The following is a 22833-nucleotide window of genomic DNA, read 5'->3' on the forward strand; positions in this document are numbered from 1 at the left end:
AAATGGCAAAATATGGGTTCATAATGTTGCATCACCATTCGGCATAGCAAATATCTTTATGTATGAATGAAACTACATACTTTTGTTGGTCTGCATTTATTGAGTATCAGAATAAGGGAGTATATTAGTGTTTATTATGTTTTAAATGACTACCAACTTGCTGACAAATGGGTAAAACCTAGTTATTTGAAAGATAGTTACAGTATAAAGATTTAAAATGACAGTTAATTAATTAGCACATTTGGAGATTCGCTGTAATCATTCCTCTTTTAATATGTCATTAAATGATTATTGTTCTAAAAATGCCTGACAAGATTTTTTATTTCGGTATTTGAACTGTTGTTACAATGAATGGCATCCTAGTGGAGGTGTTGCATAGTGTGTGAAATTTGATTTTGTATAAAATCAAATCAATTCTTCTGGCTGATAGTAGTTAGATTTTTTTTTAATGTATTTTAGGTAATATTGCATTTTTTTATGCACATTTAAATAGTATGAAGTATGAAATGTGTTAAATCATAAATTCAGTGTTTATGTTCTCTCATTAGGGTGCAGGTTGTTTTTGCGGCTTTCATGCATCGATGTTAATGGCTTATCTTCTGTCCACGCACAAAGTGGGCAAAACCATGAATGCCTACCAGCTGTTCAGGAATGCACTGCACTTCTTGGGTAAGAGAAATCAAAGTATAGTTTTTTTTATATTGATATTTAGATGCGTGTAATAATCATTTATGTCTGCTTTTGTCTTTTGCATTTTCAGCTTCCACAGATCTGACTGAAAATGGTATCACGTTGGCTAAAAACCCAGACTCTAAAGCGGTGAGCAGAAGCGGTCATTGATTGTTTCGTTTAATCAGTTTTGTCTTGGTTACATCACTGTCTTTTTTTTTGTCTTTCCTTATGCTTCAGCCCGCACTGCCAGAGTTTCATGCAGCGTTTTCTGTAGTCTTTGTGGACCCTTCTGGGCATCTCAATCTGCTTGCAGAAATGACAACTTTTACCTACAAACAGGTGAGCTTTGCTGTAGTATTGGCGCAGCAGTTGTGTGATATTTACTGTCCAAACAGCTTTCAATAATCCGCATTTAATAAAAATGAAACCTGTTTATTAACCATATAAAAATAAATGTTAGTATAATCAGGAATTTTCACCTGTACAAAAACTAATAAGGGATTTTCTACATGTGTAAGTATTATTTGACTTCACATCTGAAATGTCTTTTGCTACAATATGAAATGTCTGCAATTACTAAAAAGGCAAAAAGAAAAAAAAAGAAATTATTCATTTGACATGAAATATGCATAAATGACGAGAAGCATTATTCAAATTATTAAAATTATAATAATAAATAATTAATATTAATACTGATAATACTAAAATATTACAGATTTTGAGACTTTATCATATATTTAATCGATTAAATATTTTAGTGGCAGTGAAATTGACCTTGAGATTTAACAAGGAAAAATGATTAAAGCAATAAAGAATTAGCAATCACAATAAATTTCTAAAATGAAAAAAAAAAAACTGTAAATGTAAAAATAATACTATAAAAGTGTTTTATTAAAGGGATAGTTCACCCAAAAATGAACATCATCTCACCGTTTACTTTCACTCAAGTGTTTCCTTGCCATTATAAATTGCCTTTTTTCTGTTGAATGCAAAAGAAGACATGTTAGAGACATATATGAAACCTACCTCCATTAACTTTCATTGTAGAAAACAAATACTTTAAAAGAAGTCATTGGTTACTGGTTTCCTGCTATTTCCAAAATTACTTATTTTGTGTTCAACAGAAAAAAGCAACCCAGGTTTATGACAAGTGAAGGGTGAGTAAATGTTGACAGAGTTTTCAGTTTTGGTAGTACTACCCTTTTAAAGGGGGCCAATTATGCCCCTTTTTACGAAATGTAAAACAATTTCCTTAGAGTATGTGAAGTTTCACATAGCTCAAACCACTGCACAAATGTTTTGTAACTCTTTGAAAGTGCCCCTTTTAGGCTTTGATCCTAATTGTGCCATTTTGGTGACTGTTGCTTTAAATTCAAATGAGATTGTGCTCTTTTCAAAAGAGGGCGGAGCTACAAATGACAATGTGTCAGCAAAGTGTTACATTCAAAAACAAGACTGAGGAAGAGATCACCATTAATAGCTTTCCCCCTCTGATGAAATGTACAAAGGGAGAGTGTCAATCAAAGTGTTTCTCAAGGTTTTATTAAAAGTCAAAGTTTGTCTGTAAATAAAGATAGTAAAATAAATGAATGTTTAAAACTAGAGGCTGGTAATATTCACAGACTGTTGTCACACAACTGTTTAAACCCCTTATAAAAGTGATTTTTGCATAATAGGTGCACTTTAATGCTAAAATGATTCAATTAATACATTTATTAAATTATACAGAACTGGTGGAATGTGTCATTATGATTTTTTGACGTTGACATTTTAATTATTTTGCATCTATAATCATAATTTCTGATTTTGTATGTTAGATTCAGCATGAGGCATCACTATCATTGAAGTTCTGGGATGATCCAACAGTTGATGGCTTTCAGACTCTGCTCATGACGCCCAAATCCATGATCAGAACATACGACAATGTCTTTCAGTAAGTGTGATTTATCACAGACTTGGGTTTGCTCTTCTTGTCTTAAAGAAGTAGTTCAGTCAAAAAATAAAGTCAGCTGTTAATTTGCTCATCCTCAGGCTATCCTTGATGTACAAATCAAATCAAATCACTTTTATTGTCACATCAGCAGCAGCACGTGTGCTATGTTGAGTGAAAAGCTTAGGTGCTGGCTCCAGACAGTACAAAACACAGATAGTGCAAATACAACAACAGTGCAAAATACAACAGCATACTCCCAAAAACAAAACAAAAAACAGGACAATGTAAGATTGACAGCAATATGTACAATGAATAGGTGTCCACATAGTTGTAGGCAGTGTTGTTTTAAGTATGGATTGGTTAAAGTGCAGTGCATGCTACATATTGATGGTATGCAGTGAGGGGTATGGAAGAGTCTGTGTGTGGTGTGTTAAGTGTTCATCAGCTTGATAGTCTGATGTACAGTAGGTGACATTTTGTTTTTAGTTGGATGTTAAAGAATACTTTTTGGATGTTAAAGAAAACTGTGGTCCTTGATAAAATGCAAATCAATGGTTGCAGACACTTAAAGGCTGCATTTACACTGCATGGTTCAAGTGACCCAATTCAGATTTTTTTTTCTCCCATGTGGTGTAGATTGGATATGGCCCACATATGTGTAAGCAGGAACAAATCACATTTGCTCAGATCAGATCTAGGTCTCATTCATATGTGGAAATGTATTCGTTATAAATAGGATATGTGCCCTTGGGTCTGCAGTGAATTTTTATCTGTCAATGCGAGTTATGTCATTACATACAGTAGCGAATGACACTTATTTCAGAACAGAGTTCTGCACCAGTCCCAAACCTTAAATCTCATATGCAAGGACAAAAAAGCTGTTATATTGTCATGTAGTAGCACAAGATAATGCATTTAAGCATGTTGACGAAAAAGAGCGAGTGCAACATCTGACCTGTGCAAGCAATATAAACAAATATAAAACTATTGCATACATCACAAGCATAATCGCACTGCATGGACATGACATGGAATGCCTGCTGATTGAAAAATTCTAGATTAAAAGATTTTAAACCTAACTTTATCAAGCTTTGTTTATACAACATTAAACATGGGTGGCCTGAGGGTGAGGAAATTGACAGTAGATTTTCAGTTTTGGATGAATTGTCCCTTTTAATGCATTCATTACTTTCTCTTTTCAGGCTGGGTGAGCTGGTGAAATTGCAGGCTTCTTGTAAGAAGCTTTCACTCCTAAATGAGCTCATGGACCACAGTGGGAACTATGTCCAGACCGCACTTCCCTTTATTTTGTCCCTATTGAAGCGAGGCCTTGGAGAAAGAATCCATCTTTTGGTCCATTCACTTCCTCCTGACCCTGAGGTACATTCATGACTGTTGACGCCAGACAAAAAGCATTACATGCTTGGTAGCCGGATTGAAACATACCTTTTACCCAAAGCACATAAAAAGTTAACTATATGCAAATTAAATTTTTACAATATTTTTTTATTATTATCTTTTTTAAAACTTTTTTTTTTCAATAAGTCAAAGTAAAGTAAAACAAAACAAAAAAAAAACAAAACTGTTGAAATAAATACAATTAAAAATCCTCTATTTCTCTATGATATTCAGGAGCCACATGCACACACTGAGCATGACATTTTGTACTGTATTGCCAAAGCATTTTAGTTGTATAAAATATGTAATATATTGGCGTCATCAAATTAATAAAATATACAACAAATGAAAAATAAATTACAGTAAAAAAAGAAATAAAAACAGACAATATCTGTAAAAATTATAATAATTACAAGAATAAAACATGTAGATTATTTAAATAAGACAAATAAGTTGATTAACCATTTCTAATAGTTTACATATATTCTGCAGCCAGTAAAGATGTAATTTTGTTCTCTCCGGGTATTCAGTAAAGTTTTTCTGAGTCATTTAGATGAAAGAAGTAATTATTTAATGTCTCTCTTACTCTCACGCTGTGCACATAAAATGGATGACAGCTCTGAGATGAAAGTAAAACCAAATCCCATGAATTTTAGCAGCTTTAGAAACCCCAGCTGGACGCAAAAAGGTGCGGGTCTCTGTGCGTCTTCAGAGCATGTGAGACTGTCTGTGGGAGTGTTGACTGTTCTCGCACACACATAACGAGCAATACAGAACGGGTAAAAGAGAGAAGATTATCTTCTACTTAAATGATTGCAGATATTTGTTTATTATGGGCGGATGCAAAAAAGGATGATAATAATAATAATAAATATATTTACTAAATATACCATTAACATACCTGGGTGGCCCGCCGAAGTAAAGTCTATGTGTGGGACGCATCATCTAACAAATCATATGTGATTATTTAACAATGTATGAGCTGGAATTGTCAAATATATCTTTCACTTTGCAAATATCAAACAAAAATGCATTTTGAGTGACCAAAAATTTGAGTTAAAATGCTCCTATAAGTAAAGCTATGAAAGACTATAATTTCCCTGGAGTTTTAATTTTAGTAAGATATGATATTAAGCATTTCTCCTTGAAGATAAAGTGCCTTTTTTCAGAATATCAACATGTAATTGGGATAAAAAAAAATCTAGTATTGATTTTATTCAACAAACAACAATGCAGAACTAAGCCAAAGGTGCCATGGTCCATTTATAAAGACATAGGATCATAAAGACATATATTTTTTGAATGAATGATTCAACAAATCAATCTTTAAGAAAGGAGCTTGCTGCCACCTACTTTACTTACAATGATAAAGGCATATTTATGTATCTATGATGCACCTAAGCTTCCAAAAAATGTGTTTATTATTGTTGGTTATTTTTTTCAAAACTGTATGCACATTGTACAATAGCCACTGGTTTCCACTATTGCACCTAAAATAAGCGAGCCAGGGCCAGTCGTGTTTCCATTGTTACTTCCGGGGCCTGATCGAGCAGCCAGTGTCCGGCTTTTTTCGGCCCGCCGAATACCTTGGGCCAAAGAGGGCCAGCTTGGGCTTCAAGACGGAGTGAAAAAAGAGGCGGAGTTTGCCCGAGTCTGGTAAAGATGCTGTCATTACACTAGTGTTCCGATCGCACACAAGTACATGCGGCAAACAAATAAATAAATAAGGGAGAAAAAAAACATATAGCTGGTCAGTCTTAGATAGGCTATTCCATGAAATACTTCATAGGCTGGGGCCTTTTTGCTTATGATCACCCTTATGTTTCCCTTTTAAATGTAAGGCTGTTGCATAAAATAATAAAGTTTTAATTTATAAGTGATATTTCATTGCTGTGTCCTCCTCAATGTTTCAATAATGCACAATAATCTTTACACCATATTAAAGACACAGCAGCCAGTAAAGGTTGTTAGGAGTTTCTGCATGATACATGCGCTTATAGATGCCTGTATGTGTATGAGAGACCAGACAAAAGAGCACAGCTCTGTTGATGCCGCGAACGGCTTGCTTTTTTTTTTTTTTTTTGGAGATAACACAAAATAAGAGTACAACAGAAAGACATAAAACTTTACAAATGTAGGCTCAACACAATAGTGTCATATCTTGATAAAATAGCCTAAGCTTTATTGAAATAATTTAAAGAATTACAAATAATGGGTATAATAAAATCACATTAAATAAATAAACCAATATGAAACAAACAATGTAGGTATATACAATACATGAAATAAATGGTTTTAAAGCCATATTAAACTTTCATTTTACAAAGGCATCTCTGAAAAAAAAAGAATTTAGATGTTTTTTTTAAAACAATAAACACTGGAGGAGGTTTAAAATATTATTTATGAAGTATTTGGATACGATGATATTAATAAAATCTGCAAATACAAAATGTGTTCTATGTCCTCAAGCAAGGACATTTATGTTTTTATATGACGTGGTAAAATTTAAAAATGAAATTTAACAAATATAATGAATGAAGACACACAGGCCTGTGCATAGACATATCATGTAATGCTGTACAGTAACGTGACTTTTGTTTGTGCCAGTTGTCTTCATTTTAATAGTTTTGTAATGATGTGATGGTGTGCTTTATCTGCCTGCCTGATTTCTGCTGAAGTGGGTGGGTTGTGTGACGTTTGATTGCGGGGACGTTCTGGGGGCGGGGTTTGCATGACACACTGCGAGCTACTAGACAGTGGAAACGTGACATGATTTTGGCCTTACTGCTCAACCTCCCGGGCGATTGGCCCAGCCCAGCCGATAAAAACCCTGGCTTGCACTGGTCCGGCAGTAGAAATGTGGCTATTGATAGGACTGACTTTCACTAATGTTAGTTTTGCTAACAAATGAAAGCACATTTTATTACTAGATTAAAAATGATACCGTTGCATTTACATTTTTTCCCCACCATGGCAAAACCAAGTTTTTATATAAAAAGTTTGTATACTTCAGTTTAATCCAGTGTAAATGGTTCTTGCAGTGGTCGGTGAAGAGTCCTCCTCCTAAACACAAGGACCAGTCACCGCTGAACATTGGTTTGCTGCTGAACCTTGAGCATGCACTCTCTGTTCTTGAGAGAGGACCGCCTGCTGATAACCCCAAGGTAAACTAGTCTGCATATGTTCAGATGTGTGTGTATATGTATATCTTGCAGTTCATAACTCCTTTGTGTTGTTGGTGTTTAAAGGCAGCTGAGTTCAGGCAGCTGTGGGGCTCCCGTTCTGAGCTGCGGCGCTTCCAGGATGGAGCCATTACTGAGGCGGTGCTTTGGTCAGGAAGCAGCGCCTGTGACAAGAGGCTCGTGCTTCTGGAGATCATCACTCACCTGCTACATCTGTAAGTGTCTGTTCTGTGCATATAAATCCACTCTAATACATTATAGCATAGGTGTCAAACTGGACTCCTGGAGGGCTGCAGCTCTGCTCAGTTTTGCTCCAACCCTAATCAAACACAGCTGATTCAACTAATCAAGGTGTTTGAGACTACTATATTAAAAAAATATTTTCCCCTGTTTTAGTCATGCAGACATTCCTCACTCGTGTGTGAGATTTGTTGGTGGACAACTGGATGATGTCATTAAAGTTAACAAAGAGGTACTCCATGAACCAAATGCGTTAATAAATAAATGTGTGTGAGAAAAACCTGTGGATTGCTTGATTGCACTAGTAGTTGACTGTTGTTGTTGTTGTTGTTCTATAGCTCTGCACTACAGGCGAGGAGGAGAGTCTGAAGGTGGTTCAGTCCTATGATGATCTCAGTCGGAAGCTCTGGCAGTTGGAGGGTCTGCCACTTTCCATCACATCAGTCCAGGGTGCCCACCAGGCCTTAAGATACACACAGGTCAGCAGCCACCTCCTCCGCTGTGTGGATTTGTGTGATTTATTCATGCATATACTTTGATTTTCTTTCTTTTTGTGTAATTTATTCTCTACAGGTTTTCCCACCAGTCCCTGTGAGGCTGGACTATTCATTTTTTGACAGAAAAAAGAATCATCTTGGACTGGTACCAAGAGAGGACAAACCTTGCCCTACTTACATCACCCCTATTAAAGGTACTGTATTCAGATTTTTTTTTACTGTCATAAATATCTTGAGTGTAAATTATGGAACTGAAGCATAAATTATACTGTTAAATATCTAACTTCATAGTAAGAGTTGCGGGTATGATATATGAAAGTAAATCTTTGGTCATTATTATAGATCATTAATTATGTTGGAACCTTATATTAATCATATTGTCCAATATTAAAATAAAATTGTCTAAATTAATTGCAGACTTAAAGATGCCGTATGTATGTATTTGACTCTTCTAAAGCATATAAATACCTTAATATATTTGCATGAGAAATATTTAGGAAACATGATAAGTGAACTTTATTGTTTATCTGTAAAACAATGCTTAAAAGTGCAGTAGGTGATCTGCCAAAATGCTAATTTGTTAGCATATTAGCTTTGGACGGAAGGGGGGGACTGTTTCAAAGCCACACCTCCTGAAATTGAAATTTCATGTCATTTGCCAGTTAGAAGTGTATGTAGTGGTTGGCTCTGCGGCGTGCTGGAATTTCACTTATTACTAAGCCATGCTTGCATGTTATTTCAGAGCGAATGTTCAGAGTAGCGTGGTAAACAATATAGGGAGTGCGTCAAAGGCTGTCATTGTTCAGAAATGACCCAATGTGAACATAAAAGCAACTGCCTAGCTTTTTTGGCTTGGCAGAATAACGGTATTCACTGACGTTTTGTTGTTAAGCTAAATATAAATCTACATTATCGATGCTGTAAAAGGACCTTATGAAACTGAAAATTTTTGCATCAATCTTTTACCGGAAGATTTCAGTGGCTGAACAACACGTCTGTGCATATAACATTAACTCATTTATAACAACAACATTTGCGTCAGCTCTGTGTGAAGCTAAAATAGTTATAAAACAGAACATTACCTATCTAACAAAAATACTTTAGCCAAAAGTAACTCCAATATTGATTCAGGATTTTAAAAAGTTTTAATTCAGCATTTGATTTCACCACGTCTGTGATTGTCACGTGTGTGCAGCAAGTGTCGTGAACGTGCCACACTCATTCAGACACGTTAATGGCAGATATGCGTGAACAGCGATGTGCAAAAGCCCAAAATTGCATTTGTTGACAGACAGTTTGAGCTACTTATCAGAATCATGGTAGATGTCGGCCCGCCAATATTTAATTGGATGAACATTTTTTTAGTTTTATGCGTTACCCAGAATATAAAAATACATATAAACACATTTAGATCATTTACTGTAATCATTACTATTGGACTGTGAAGAGACTTTTAACCAGCACAACAAAAAAAGTTTCTGGAGACAATCACCTACTTTACCTTTAAGTTAGATATTCTGCTTTGAAAATGTGTTTTTTTGCCAGAACGTATGTCTTTGTGTTGGTCCCTTCAACCTGCCCTATGCCACTTTATCCAATTATATTTCAGCACCCCGGGTTGCCTTGTTGGAAAACGGCATATATCACTCATTTATTCATTCATTCATTCAGAAAGGTTCTCAAAGCATGCCTCTGTAACTGAAAATGCAACCTCGAGTGGAAAGTAGTCTCCAAAATGAGTTGCAGATTTAGAGTTCCACATGAGGTGGTTATTAATTAGCAAATAATATAAATATAACAAACGTAAACATTAAGTGAGCATTTTACATTGTAACCCTGTGTCCTAACAACACACTACGTGCGGAGATTTGCAGTGATAATTCCTTTGGCAGCTATAACACACAATTTTCAAAGTTGTGTGTCACAAAAACACTCCGTAATCCACTCAAAACGATATTGAAACCCATTTTCGAAGATTATACGTTGTAAGCGATGTAAACAGAAGTTCTAAACATTCTACCGGAAGACGCTGATCGCTATGGCGCCTTCCATGCAGCAGCCAAGAAAAGGTCTACACTGTAAGAAAATATTCTATACACATTGTGTAGAAAAATACGTACAAAAGAGATCAATAAAATTGTTTAAATTGCCGATTATGAACCGACAAACAAATGTTTTATTTATATGCTTTAAAATAGTATTCAGGAAACAGTTCAAAATAAAACAATGTCATATAATTTAAGAGAAATTTGTAGTTTAAAAATGCAAAATCAAGAGCTGTTGTAAAAAATAAATTTATATCTGTCAAAAGGATAAATAATGTATATGGACTAAATGTGATGAGGAATTAATTAGTTTTTATTTCACTTTGTAAATTTGAGAAAATTAGTAAATATAAGGTGATTTAATATTTAGATGGCTGTGAATGTGTAGTCAGAATAATGAAGTGTGTTGGATTTTGTTTGTTTGGAATAATATGTGTACATGTTTAAACTTGTTTAATGTACTTATGTTTGTTCTGCATCATCAAACTTTGCAGAAAGCGTTATTCATTAGTTAATTTTTCATATAAGGGAATTAATAAGCAAGGCTTCGACCTACAGTAGCAGTGGTCATATATCTAATTTGTGAAATGATGGCAGTAATGGGTAAAATAAAAAAATGATTGAATTAAGTTATAAATGATTTTTTTACTAACTTGAATGTTACTATTTCCTAGAATAGCAAAGATGCTAATGGATTTGTGCTAAGTTCTCATTTTTGCAGCACTCTATTTTGGTGGTTGTTTGTTGTGCTTGTAGCACAGCTCTGCACACATGAGTTATTTGAACATGCTGTTTTTTTTCCTTCCCTTTTGTCTTTTGTTTCTCTAGTCATTGTTCATATGGAGGGAAGTGGAAAATGGCCTAGCGAGCAACTGGCTATACGCCACATCAAAGCTGCCTTTCACATCTGCTTGGGTGAACTGCTTACCAAGCACCACAATTACAAATGCCATGCCAAACCCAACTATGTGGATGTATGGAAGGTGATTTTGTTTTACATATGTGTTACCAATTATCATCTGTCCTAAAAGAGTTATTGAGCACATTATTTATTAATATTTGATGTATGCATTCATTTAATCAATTAGGATGGACTAGCCTTCCGTGTTGAAGTGGCTTATCACAGAGAACCACACATCTTGAGGGAAAGTCTGACCCCTGAAGGAATGCTTATCTACAGGGACAATGCTGAGGCCCAGGCGCTGGAGCTGGAGACCCAACACAAACCTTTCCTCACCAGCACCTTGCATGGGTATGCTAACATTATCAAGTACAACACAGTTTCTTGATTTAGCCAAAGACCATAGCATACACATTTAGCATAGTGGCTTGAATAAATCTTAAACTTGACCAGGGTGTTTTCAGGCCCTTAAAAAGTATTAAAAAGTCTTAAATGCCATTTTACAAGGTATTACATTTTGTATCATTTTTGATTATACAATGTATAATTGTATGCTAAAATTTGCCTGAATTTAATCTGCCAATAATGGGTTGCTGTTTAGCTAGCTTATGAAATCAATAAAATCCTTCTAGATTTGCTGCTTTGTTTAATGCGGTAACCATTTTTCCTGCTCTTCTGTAGATGCCCCTGCTGAATTAGCATTTTTATTCATATGCAAAATTATTTTTATGTTAGGATTAGTATGATTTGCTGTCTCTGATAATTAGTAATTGGTTTAACAAGTAGAACTGTTTAAACAGTGCTAAAGGGCGATACATATGCAAACACTTCATAGCCTAATATTAATACCCCTCAATGTTTATTTTATTTATTTATTAGGATAAACCCCATGAAATGTACCCTTTGTCATTCAAGGGAGTCCCACAATTAATCACAATCACACAATATAACACCAAAATACAAAATCAAAAAATAAAATTACACAACATCCAAAAAAAACATTATCAAAAGGAGAATTAGTATACATAAACACACATATTTTAGGCTTGCCACAATAGACGGGGTTGACTCTGTAACCGTTTTTAAGACGCAAAACCAGTGACATGACTTTTCCAGCATGACACCGTCCCCTCGTTTGTATGTTTTTTAAGTATAAATTTTTTAGAAAATATTTATTTGAATTAAATAGAAAATATAATTCTAAATAATTTACTTAAGACGAGAGCATGCACTATAATTACAATCTGAACATAGCTACATTGCTTCATATTTCATGTATCACGTGAGGAGAATGAGAGGAGTTGAATTTACAGAAAGAGTATGGCTTAACGGCTATATACGCTGCCAATAGGCAAGCCATTCAAAATATATCATTTTACTGTGTACTGGGTTATAATGTATAATACAATAAAAACTAAATGGAGCATGTCTCACTGTCATTTGAAACATGCAATTACAACACACCAGAGCTGACAACCATGCAGTGTGTAAACTTACAGGGGGATGTTGGACAATAGTCATACTGTGCACCACGTTATTGAACTCCAATATCTCTGAGGGAAATTGTTAACAGATAGCCAGTATTAACTTGCGAGGTTTTACAAATAAAAGGTATTTTAAAAAGGAACAACACCCAAATAACAAAACAAATAAAACTGGTCCCGTGGAGTGCAGCACTTATTCTTGCATGTGTATGCTGTGTGGTGTGTATAGCACCCTTATGCAGTGCGGGTTGGCGATTCCCACAAAACTGAAAAGTGAAAGTATAATACGCATGCATTTAAAAGCTATTTAAAAGCAGAAAAAAAGAAGAAACCCCCACGGTGAAACCGGTATTACCGATGTTGTCACATGTCGATTAACCGGTGGGGAAATTTCCTCATCGTCACAACCCTAATATACATAGTACAAAAGGATATACTGATCAATGAATCACATTGCCACGTAAATATTAACATCCTCAGGAAAAACAAGTACAGTCCAAAGTATATGACAGCAAAGTTTGCTTAAACACCCTAAATGATGCAGTCTGAACAGAATGTCCTACTTGATAATTTAAGAAACAAATACTAAATGTTGTTGTAAATAATAAGGATACTTAAAACGAATACATTTAAATATTTAAAGGAAGGTTCAGAATCAAGCCACACTCCAAGGTATTTAATCGTATCAACTTTACGCAAAGAAGTACTGTCATTACTAGGGATGTAACGGTATTGTAAATACCGTCATACCGCAATATTAATTTTTTTCGATATTACCGAAGTTGCATTACTCGGTAAAACTATAGGTCTTCTGAGAAAATTTGCTCAGGCGAATGAAGCGAACGGGAGGTAACGAAAACTACAATTGCCATCAGCCCATGCTTGACCATCATCCCTTGCGGTCTGTTGTTGCTACAGATCCAGTAATGCGGAAATGGAGTGTGCTGCTAGAAGCGGGGATGAAAAGAGCTGGAAAACTCTAAAGCAGGTCGCACACCAGAAGCGCCGCTCGGCGCCGCGACACAGCGCGTACATGACAGATTAAAGTATCGCACACCAGACGCGCACATTCGAATGATATTTAACATGAAACTAATCAGATGGCGCTCTGTGGCGCGGCTGAAAAATGAACTGCGTCCTGAGCCGTCGCCGGGCGCCGCCGACAGCCGCCGACTTGCGGCGCCGGTGTGTGTATCCTGATAGAAACCTATGAGTAGAATTCTAAAATACGTGGCGCTGCGCGGCGCGCCGCCGAGTGTCGCTTCTGGTGTGCGACCTGCTTTACACGCACAGTTCAGTCCTGCATTATCTCCGTGTAAGTTCAGACTTCGCAAGTTTGATCAAGGCTGCAGTCTCTACTTCTCAGTTTGATATGGAAAAGCAGATTATACCGAAGACACGGGTAAATCTTCAAAGGGAACAGTGTACTTTATAACTTCATTCACATCACCCTGGCTTCGTTGTTTCACTTTCTCAACAATAAAATGTAAACATGATTTAAGGAACTGCCTTTTTCATTTTAATATTAGCAACTTAACAGACAGCAGAAATGTTGAGGCGCCGTGCTGCATGAGCGTCATCTTCAATGTGTGGATATTTATAACAAAACGGAGCCGATAACAACACTGCCTCCTTTCAATTTCAGTGAAAATACGAAACACAGCCTCTCTTTTGCTGAGTATCAGTTTTAAGAATCGATAATGGCCATTTTAAAAGTATAACATACAATAAGTTTTTACATTATAGGAAATAAAGGCGATCAGTCAATATACAGAATGTACGTGGTTACATTAATCATTAACTTATCTTTGCACTCAGCCAAAACACGTTACCTGAGAACAAGTAATAGATTCCAATGACCAAAGTCAGGGAATATGTCGTTAGATAAAGACAACAAGATAAATGAAATATCCCGTTTAATAAATATAGTGAGATTAGATCCAGCGGGAGATGCTTGATGAGAAGTCCGACTAGCAGAGCTCTCATCTGGGTAGATGGGCTGAGTGTGATTAAATGTTGAATGTGATGAGTTTTCAACAATACTAAATTGAAACTTTATTTTTTTACATGGTTTAATAATTTTTTGTTATTAAAATTGAAGTTCCTGTTTCAAAGCTTACAAATAGATGGCTAATTTGTATGTCATTGACACTTTTGGCACTTTTTTGGAGTATTTTCATAAGTTTTGTTTTTTCCTGTAAAGGATTCAATAAATACCGTATCGTGACATTCATACCGAGGTATTACCGTACTGTGAAATTCTGATACCGTTACATCCCTAGTCATTACATATTATGTAATAGGAGTACCTTTTTGATTTATGTTTTTGCCTGGAAGTTTTTGCCTTAGTTCTATAAAGCACTCTTTTACAATCTAAAAGCCAATTTTGTAAGAGATTAAAATCATACTGAAGGAAAACTGAATTTGTAAAATATCAGAATCTGACACGTATGACGGTATCATAGTAGGTGGTGCTTTATTACTGAAGATGCTCCTTTAATGCATTCTATTATGTTCAATTATTTTAAATTACACATCCTATTAATACTGTAAAAACATACCTGAACACTACATCTAACAATTTTAAGAGAACTGTTTTAAGTAAAATTTATTATTGTCCTTACCCCTGGCATTGTTTGTGTATTTATTTATTTTATCTATTTATTATATTTTTTCCTATTTCTCCTTTTTTATATATTGTTTATATTCATTATAGCAATAATAAATGTTACCTCTATGGAATATAAGGTTAATAGAGAAATAATGTGCAACATTATATTTGTCAAAGGACAGTTTATGTGCATGTGACCCCACTGGTCTAAGAGACGCTCTACAAAGAGGCAAAAGATCGCTTGATTGAGATTGAGATCTGAGGAATGAGGTTTACGCAATCATCAGCTGGCTTTTGTTACATTAGGGCAAATATATGTCCAAAACATCATTTATTCATTTTAGGCCTTGTCATAATCCTTTTGTTAGACTAGTTATAATGTCCAAGACATTGATATTAATTATAAATGCTACTTTTGTGCCATTATTAAATTTTTCCTTTTAAAAATCTGCAATCTATTGCTTTTTTTTTTTATTTGCAGTTCCCGGATGTAATGTCGAATTTCAACAGTTGAATTTGAGCCACTAAATTTATGGAAGCAAATTTTTCAACTGAATTAAATATTTGAATATTATACTTTATATTTTTAAACAGAACTGAACATTTTGAAAGTGAAATCTGGAAGTTGAGTATGAAGTATGGAATTTAAGTATGAAGTTGTGTTTTGAATTGAAGTATTCACAGCTTAAAGAAACAGCTATATTAAATTTCAGGACTTAAAATTAAAAACCCCAATTATTCAAGTCATTTAAATGCAAGCAATTGTTATTTTTATTTTTATTTTTTTAATTAGTGCTATTCAACAGGCTTTTTATGTCAATACTTTGGGCATTGGTTTTGTTCCATAGATTTGTTTGTTACAGTCAGTATTTAGTAAAAATGTTGTAGGTTAAAATGTCGCTAACATTACCGCTTAAAATCAAAAAGGACATGAGGCCTTAAAATGAATGTATAAAAAGAGTCTTAAAAAGGTCTTGAATTTCACTCATTGTATATACCCTGTTGATATTACATATTAGGCTCCAGCAGCAGCATGGATGTTTCGGTGCTGTTTGCCGTCTGGCGAAACGCTGGTTGGCGTCACAGTTCCTTTTAGAGGATGTCCGAGAAGAAGCAGCTGACCTGATCGTGGCTTCACTGTTTCTACATCCTGCTCCCTTCACTCCGCCAAGGTAAAATTGTCTCCTGGGTTGTTTATAGTTAAAGGCAACATTATTAGCTCTCCTGAGACATTTTATTTCTTTTAAAAATATTTCCCATGTGCTGTTTAATGTGGAGAATATTGCTATCAACACATTTTTAAACACAAGTTTTTTATATTTAAATATTTTGGTCTTTGAAATATATTTTGGTCTTTGCCATGATGAAAGGAAATCATATTTTACTCTTATTTAGCAAGATGCTAGTATTCAGCTTAAATGCATTTAAAAAAATGTACAGGTAATTTGGCAAGTCACTGAAAAATATGTCGTAAATGACCAATAATGTTGACCTTAAATTATATGTAAAAATATTCCAGCCAAAGTAAAAGAAATAATAGTTTTGTCCCAAAAGAAAGTAGTTAGTAATTAAAAAGTTAATATGAAAATACTGTGAAATTTCCCTTGCACTGTTAAATTTCACAAAAATTAAGGACTAAAAATTGAGGGATAATAATTTTGCCTTCAGTGTATTTATTCATAATTGTATACATATACGGTAACACCATGCCTCTTTCAGCTCCCCTCAGGTGGGATTCCTTCGCTTTCTTCATTTGCTTTCTTCTTTTGATTGGAAAAACAACCCCCTGATAGTCAACCTTAATGGAAAGCTCACAGGTAAGCTCCACTTGGAGTATTTCATCATTGATCTAATTTGTAATCTATTACAAAAGCTGACGACTTGTCAGCAAGTTATTGTTTACTTTACAAAAAAGCAGTTTTTGATATATTAAGTCTGCAGAAAGCTTCTATCCATTATTTAATGTTTTGATTTTTTGCTAAAAAAAAAAAAAAGGTGATGCCCATCTTGCATTGGGATTCTCTTAGGCCACTCTTTGATTCATTTCAAGGTTCATTACAGTACTTAGATTTTTTTTTTTCATTGAGAACATTCATGTCTATGAGAGGAAGAGATATCTCTAATACCATTGGTATTGTTGTTGTTTAAAAAAAAAATAGGGATGTCCCGATACAACATTTTAACTTCCGATATTATACCAATGTTGCAGCCTTCAGTACTAACCGATACCGATACAAATCCGGTACAATAATCAGCACAAACGATGAATACTTTACTTTTACCTATTTCATGGAGTGGAATGTATGATCTTCTAGATCAAACTAAGAACAAAAGTCAGCAACAGTAAGTATGGAAGAAAACAACTAATTTATTAAGTATTGGTTGCATAAATGTGAATTATTTGCATAAGATTATATAAAAAAGAATTAAAGAATACATATTAGGACCCTGAAAAATATCTTAATTGAATAAACAAAAATATATTTTTAAAGTGCAAAATACTAATTAAAGGTCACTTCAGTTATTTATTTTATACCATCAGCAAATGGTAGAAACAGCTGAGAGCAGGAACATAAGAAAAAAAGTATTGTTAATTGAACAACTGCAAAAGGTTGAGTGTCTAAATTTTCAATTTCACACACAGCTTCTTGATGAATTTTTGATCCAGTTTCGAGCTGGAAAATATCTGTCACACTGGGCAGCAGAAATAAGGAGTTATTGTTATAAGTTTTTGTTAAGTAAATAAAAATGTGCAGAATGGTTAGTACAAACATTTACATGATCAGATCTACTTAATCTGTGTTTGTATCATAAGAAGATTATGGTTGTAACAATGTTCCCAAACAAACCATTATTAATTTTATAATAATATATATTGCACAAATTATCTTTAACATAAATATACTAGCAGTAGCTGGATTAAAACACACATTTTTTCCACAGCACATAAAATAATGTGACTTTTAAGAATAATTTTATTTATCAAAATTCATTTTATTTGCATAATATATTGCACAGATTCCACCCTACTGCCCTCATGGGAAAGTACAACAATGTAAATAGAGACAGAACTGCAAACTCATGTGCAAAGCTGACACTGTTTATCAGAGCACTTTCTCTTTCTGGGCTTTTTAAAGAAGAGTTAAACATGGGAAAGCCTCTAATTAAATTTTCCTTCTGCCCAAAAGTAATGCAATCTAAATACCTACATTCTCACCTAAAAAAAGGCCTCAAAAGTACATTATGTTGTCCAACAGCTGCAATATTTTTCAAACTAATTAGTTTATTCAACTGCTGTCACACATTAACTAATAGCAGAAATGATCATCCTACTAATCATTCTGATCATTGCGTAGATACTGAAATGAGTATTTTTGTGTTTCAGTTGCTGACACCACAGATATAAAGAATGAATTTGTGTCTTCGAGAGAATCTCTTCCCACCATGTTTATAGCTACTCCTAATGACAAGAAGGTCTCCATCTGGACTAAAAAGGTTCCTTCTGTGCAGGTTTGTAGATGTTCTTAATTACACTTTTTGACCAGTTATAATATTTGGTATATTATACAGAATACAAACATGACTGGTGTTGTCTCCTCCACCCAGATGCTCCAGCGGGCTGTCATGCTGGCAGCAGAGAGTCTGCGTGTTTTAGAGAATCAGCTTATTGACTCCAGCCAAAAACAGGACGTTCGGGTCAGTTCCTCAATATTCAACCTGGATTACGCTAATATAGGCAACTGTCAGCATTTTGAGCTCAATGTTTCCTTTCTTTGTTTCTAGGTGGTATTTCGTCCTCCTCTGGATGCTTATGATGTTCTGATCCACCTCATTCCACAGCAGGTTCCTCTGTTAGCTAAAGCTGTGGATGCTCCTGCCCTCAGTTTCCAGCAGGGCACTTTTAAAGGAGAACCCGCGACCTCAGGAGGAGCTCTGCCAGTCATAGACTACAATCCAGTCCAGCTGTATCTGTCTGAGCTCAGGGTTTGTGTGGCTTTCAATTCACTGTTTGCTCAGTGCTGTCACATTGTTTAGATACAAAATTCAATCCGATCAATCGTGTACCAATTATTAATTTCTATTTTTAAGGATGCATTTGGAGATTTGGCTCTGTTTTTCCATGACCCATTTGGTGGAACCGTGATCGCTGTACTGTGGAAGCCAAATGCCTTCGAGCCACGACCTTTCAAGGTTCCTCAATTATATTTTTATCTTGTTTTTACTATTAATATAGTGTCTGAAGTCAAACTACTTTTATTATGCTGTATTATGTCTTTTTAATATAATTTAATTTTTTCGTTTTTTTATTCAAGTTTAATATTTTAATTTCCTTATACTATGTAATGTGGCTTGAGCTCTTTTCTCTCTGTGTCTGATATGATTTGTTCAATGATCTGTCTAAAACCTGCTTTTCCAATCATCTACTACTAAGACTAAATGAAATGGAACAGCTGCATGAATGGCAAACTATATGAAATCAACCCGAATATACATGAAAGACATTTTTCAAATATTATTTTTGAGACCAGGGATGAACAGACCGTTTATACAAGATTACCAAATGCTGAACTGGTCACACTAGGTTGGCTCATTTGTGAGTTACTGAATAATAATGCTCTACCAACATGTAATTACTGACAAGCTGCTCTCACCATAGAACATATTGCATTCGAATGTGAACGTTTAACTGTCATTTTCTTTATAAAGAAAACACTTTGATGGGAAGAATTTGAAGTTACTTATTAAATATTGAATTGAAAAATCATATGTAACTTTTAATAAACGTTTTTGTGAATTTTATTTATATATTTGTTTTTGTATCATCTCTTATTGAAATATGAAGTTGTTCTTATTATGTAATGTTTTTATGTATATTGATTTTGCCATGAAGTAGCCATAAGTTGCTAATGTTGGCAATAAATAAACAAACTGTCCAGAACATATCTGAAGTTCGTTCAGATCAGGATTTAGCTCAGTACTTTAAAAAAAAAAAGTGATACAAACAACAAAGATTTGGCCAGTTTTAACATATCATGTCCTTATCTTTAGTAGTGAACACAAAGTGTCTCCTTGACATGCTGAAAATGCACACCAGAATTTTACATATTGTGAGCAACCAATGAAGAGCATTGACCGATCTGTTACAAACACCTTTTTTCTTTTGGGGGGTAATAACTCTTATCAATAACTTTAATCTTTGACATTTTCCAGATATTTTACATTCACAAACAGCGGTAATAAACATTACATAACAAGAAATGAAAAGTTAAGATGCAAAAACCTGAAAGTGCTTTGTGAAATTTTCTCAGCCTTCTTTTTTTGTTCTTTTCTTTCACTGTAAAGGCATAATACATAATTTTAAAAATAATTTTTGCTTCTAAACTCTTCAAATATCCCCCTTTAAAAACTTAAGTGCACTTTACGTGATTGTAATTACAGTTAAAGTTTTTACCACTTCTTGACTCTGTATTCTTTCTGTTGTCAGACATCTTTAATGAATGCCCGGCGTGTGGAAATGAACGGAGATGTGGCAACCGTGGTGCCAAACTTAGAGGCTATCCTGCAGGATTTCCGCATCATTGGGGAGGGACTCGTCAAAAAACTGGAATTACGGACAGAAAAATGGGTTGTCTAGGGTCTGGCAGTGTTTTCTGTAGAAACAGCTGTGCATCTGCAGTCTCTGTGTGTTTACTTGTAACATTAAATGTGCTCAGTTCGCTTTGATTAAATTCTCAGCATCTGCCTTTTAACATTTTGTTTTATTGGTGTATTTTGATAACAGGATTTTTCCCTTTATACAATAAGTGTGAATTACTTTTCTGTGTAATTGAGACTGAATCCACCTCTGTAAAGAATGAAGCTGTTATATTATTCATCATAAATGAATGTCACAAGAAATGTCATTATATCCCAGAATCATAATAAAATATGAATTTATGAATTAAATAAAAAAAATGTCAGGATCATAAAAACAGAAATATGCTCATATTTTAGGACCATACTTTTTCCACTAGGACACTGTGGCATTATTGAGCCAAAACAAAGACACTGAGATGTTATAAGGTAAAAGTATGTTCGTTGAAACAGTTCATGGTACCTTTTATTCTGAGACTATAGCACTGTCTGAGAGACTGGGATCATAAGTGTTCAACACATCTACTGCAAAATAGAAAGTGAACAAAACAATTGGGGCTGTATTTTCTCCATCTGAAATGTATATGTATATATATATATATATATATATATATATATATATATATATATATATATATATATATATATGTATATATATGTATATATATATATATATATATGTATATATATATATATATATGTATATATATGTATATATATATATATATATGTATATATATATATATATATGTATATATATATATATATATGTATATATATATATATATATATGTATATATATATATATATATATATATATATATATATATGTTTATATATATATATATGTTTATATATATATATATATGTTTATATATATATATATATATATATATATATATATATATATATATATATATATATATATATATATATATATATATATATATATATATATATATATATATATATATATACACACACACAAACACACGATTCTCACCAAGGCTACATTTAAATACAAAGCTAATATTATAAAATAAAGGTTAATAACGCTTATATGATACAAAGTATTTGTTATTTTACTGAATGTAGTAATCACATTTAACATTTATTTATATATATATATATATATATATATATATATATATATATATATATATATATATATATATATATTATATTTGTGTATGTATATATATATATATATATATATATGTATATATATATATATATGTATATATATATATATATGTATATATATATATATATGTATATATATATATATATGTATATATATATATATATATATATATATATATATATATATATATATATGTTTATATATATATATATGTTTATATATATATATATATGTTTATATATATATATATATACATATATATATATATATATATATATATATATATATATATATATATATATATATATATATATATATATATATACACACACACAAACACACGATTCTCACCAAGGCTACATTTAAATACAAAGCTAATATTATAAAATAAAGGTTAATAACGCTTATATGATACAAAGTATTTGTTATTTTACTGAATGTAGTAATCACATTTAACATTTATTTATATATATATATATATATATATATATATATATATATATATATATATATATATATATATTATATTTGTGTATGTATATATATATATATATATATATATATATATATATATATATATATATATATATATATATTAGTTTTTTGTTTATTTATTTATTTATTTTTTTAGATCAGTAAAATGATCAAGTTCAATAACCTGCTGAAAAAACAGCCTAAGCTGGTTAGCTGGCTTTAGCTGGTCGACCAGCCTGGTTTTAGAGAGGTTGGCCATTTCTAGGCTGGTTTCCAGACATTTTCTGGGAGATAATCAGCTAAAATCAACTTGACCAGTCTGGTTTAAGCTGGAAATAGCTAAGACCCCTCTAAAACGTGGCTGGTCCACCAGCTAACGAGCATAGGCTGATTTAAGCGGGGTTTATTTTTATTTTATTTATTTATTTTTTGTAGGGATGGCCTTTTTATAATTTAGTTAACCGTACAGTGCACTTACCATACTCGTATATCCTAATTGACAGTTTTAGGGAACGTATGTAGTTATTACTCGGTATATTATGACAATGACACGTATAATATGGACATATTTTGGACAGCGTTTCACGCTTTATAGCAGTATCCGGTAGGTGGCGGTAT

General features: G+C 33.3%; 1 protein-coding gene across 1 annotated transcript in view; it reads left to right on the forward strand.

The window, feature by feature from the left end:
• nol6 (nucleolar protein 6 (RNA-associated)) overlaps positions 1 to 20935 on the forward strand; it is a 28925-nt gene extending 7990 nt beyond the window's left edge. The window contains 19 exon segments of the mRNA NM_001161511.1: positions 549 to 669; positions 761 to 819; positions 910 to 1011; positions 2490 to 2605; positions 3808 to 3985; positions 7045 to 7167; positions 7252 to 7400; positions 7582 to 7657; positions 7764 to 7904; positions 7999 to 8116; positions 10796 to 10950; positions 11056 to 11219; positions 15983 to 16135; positions 16683 to 16780; positions 18349 to 18473; positions 18570 to 18659; positions 18747 to 18947; positions 19053 to 19154; positions 20449 to 20935. Coding sequence (NP_001154983.1) covers positions 549 to 669; positions 761 to 819; positions 910 to 1011; positions 2490 to 2605; positions 3808 to 3985; positions 7045 to 7167; positions 7252 to 7400; positions 7582 to 7657; positions 7764 to 7904; positions 7999 to 8116; positions 10796 to 10950; positions 11056 to 11219; positions 15983 to 16135; positions 16683 to 16780; positions 18349 to 18473; positions 18570 to 18659; positions 18747 to 18947; positions 19053 to 19154; positions 20449 to 20598 — 2421 coding nt within the window. The 3' untranslated portion in view covers positions 20599 to 20935.
• Positions 20936 to 22833: the final 1898 nt, after the last annotated feature.

Source organism: Danio rerio, chromosome 5 (assembly GCF_049306965.1).
Source record: "Danio rerio strain Tuebingen ecotype United States chromosome 5, GRCz12tu, whole genome shotgun sequence".
NCBI classification, from domain to species: domain Eukaryota; kingdom Metazoa; phylum Chordata; class Actinopteri; order Cypriniformes; family Danionidae; genus Danio; species Danio rerio.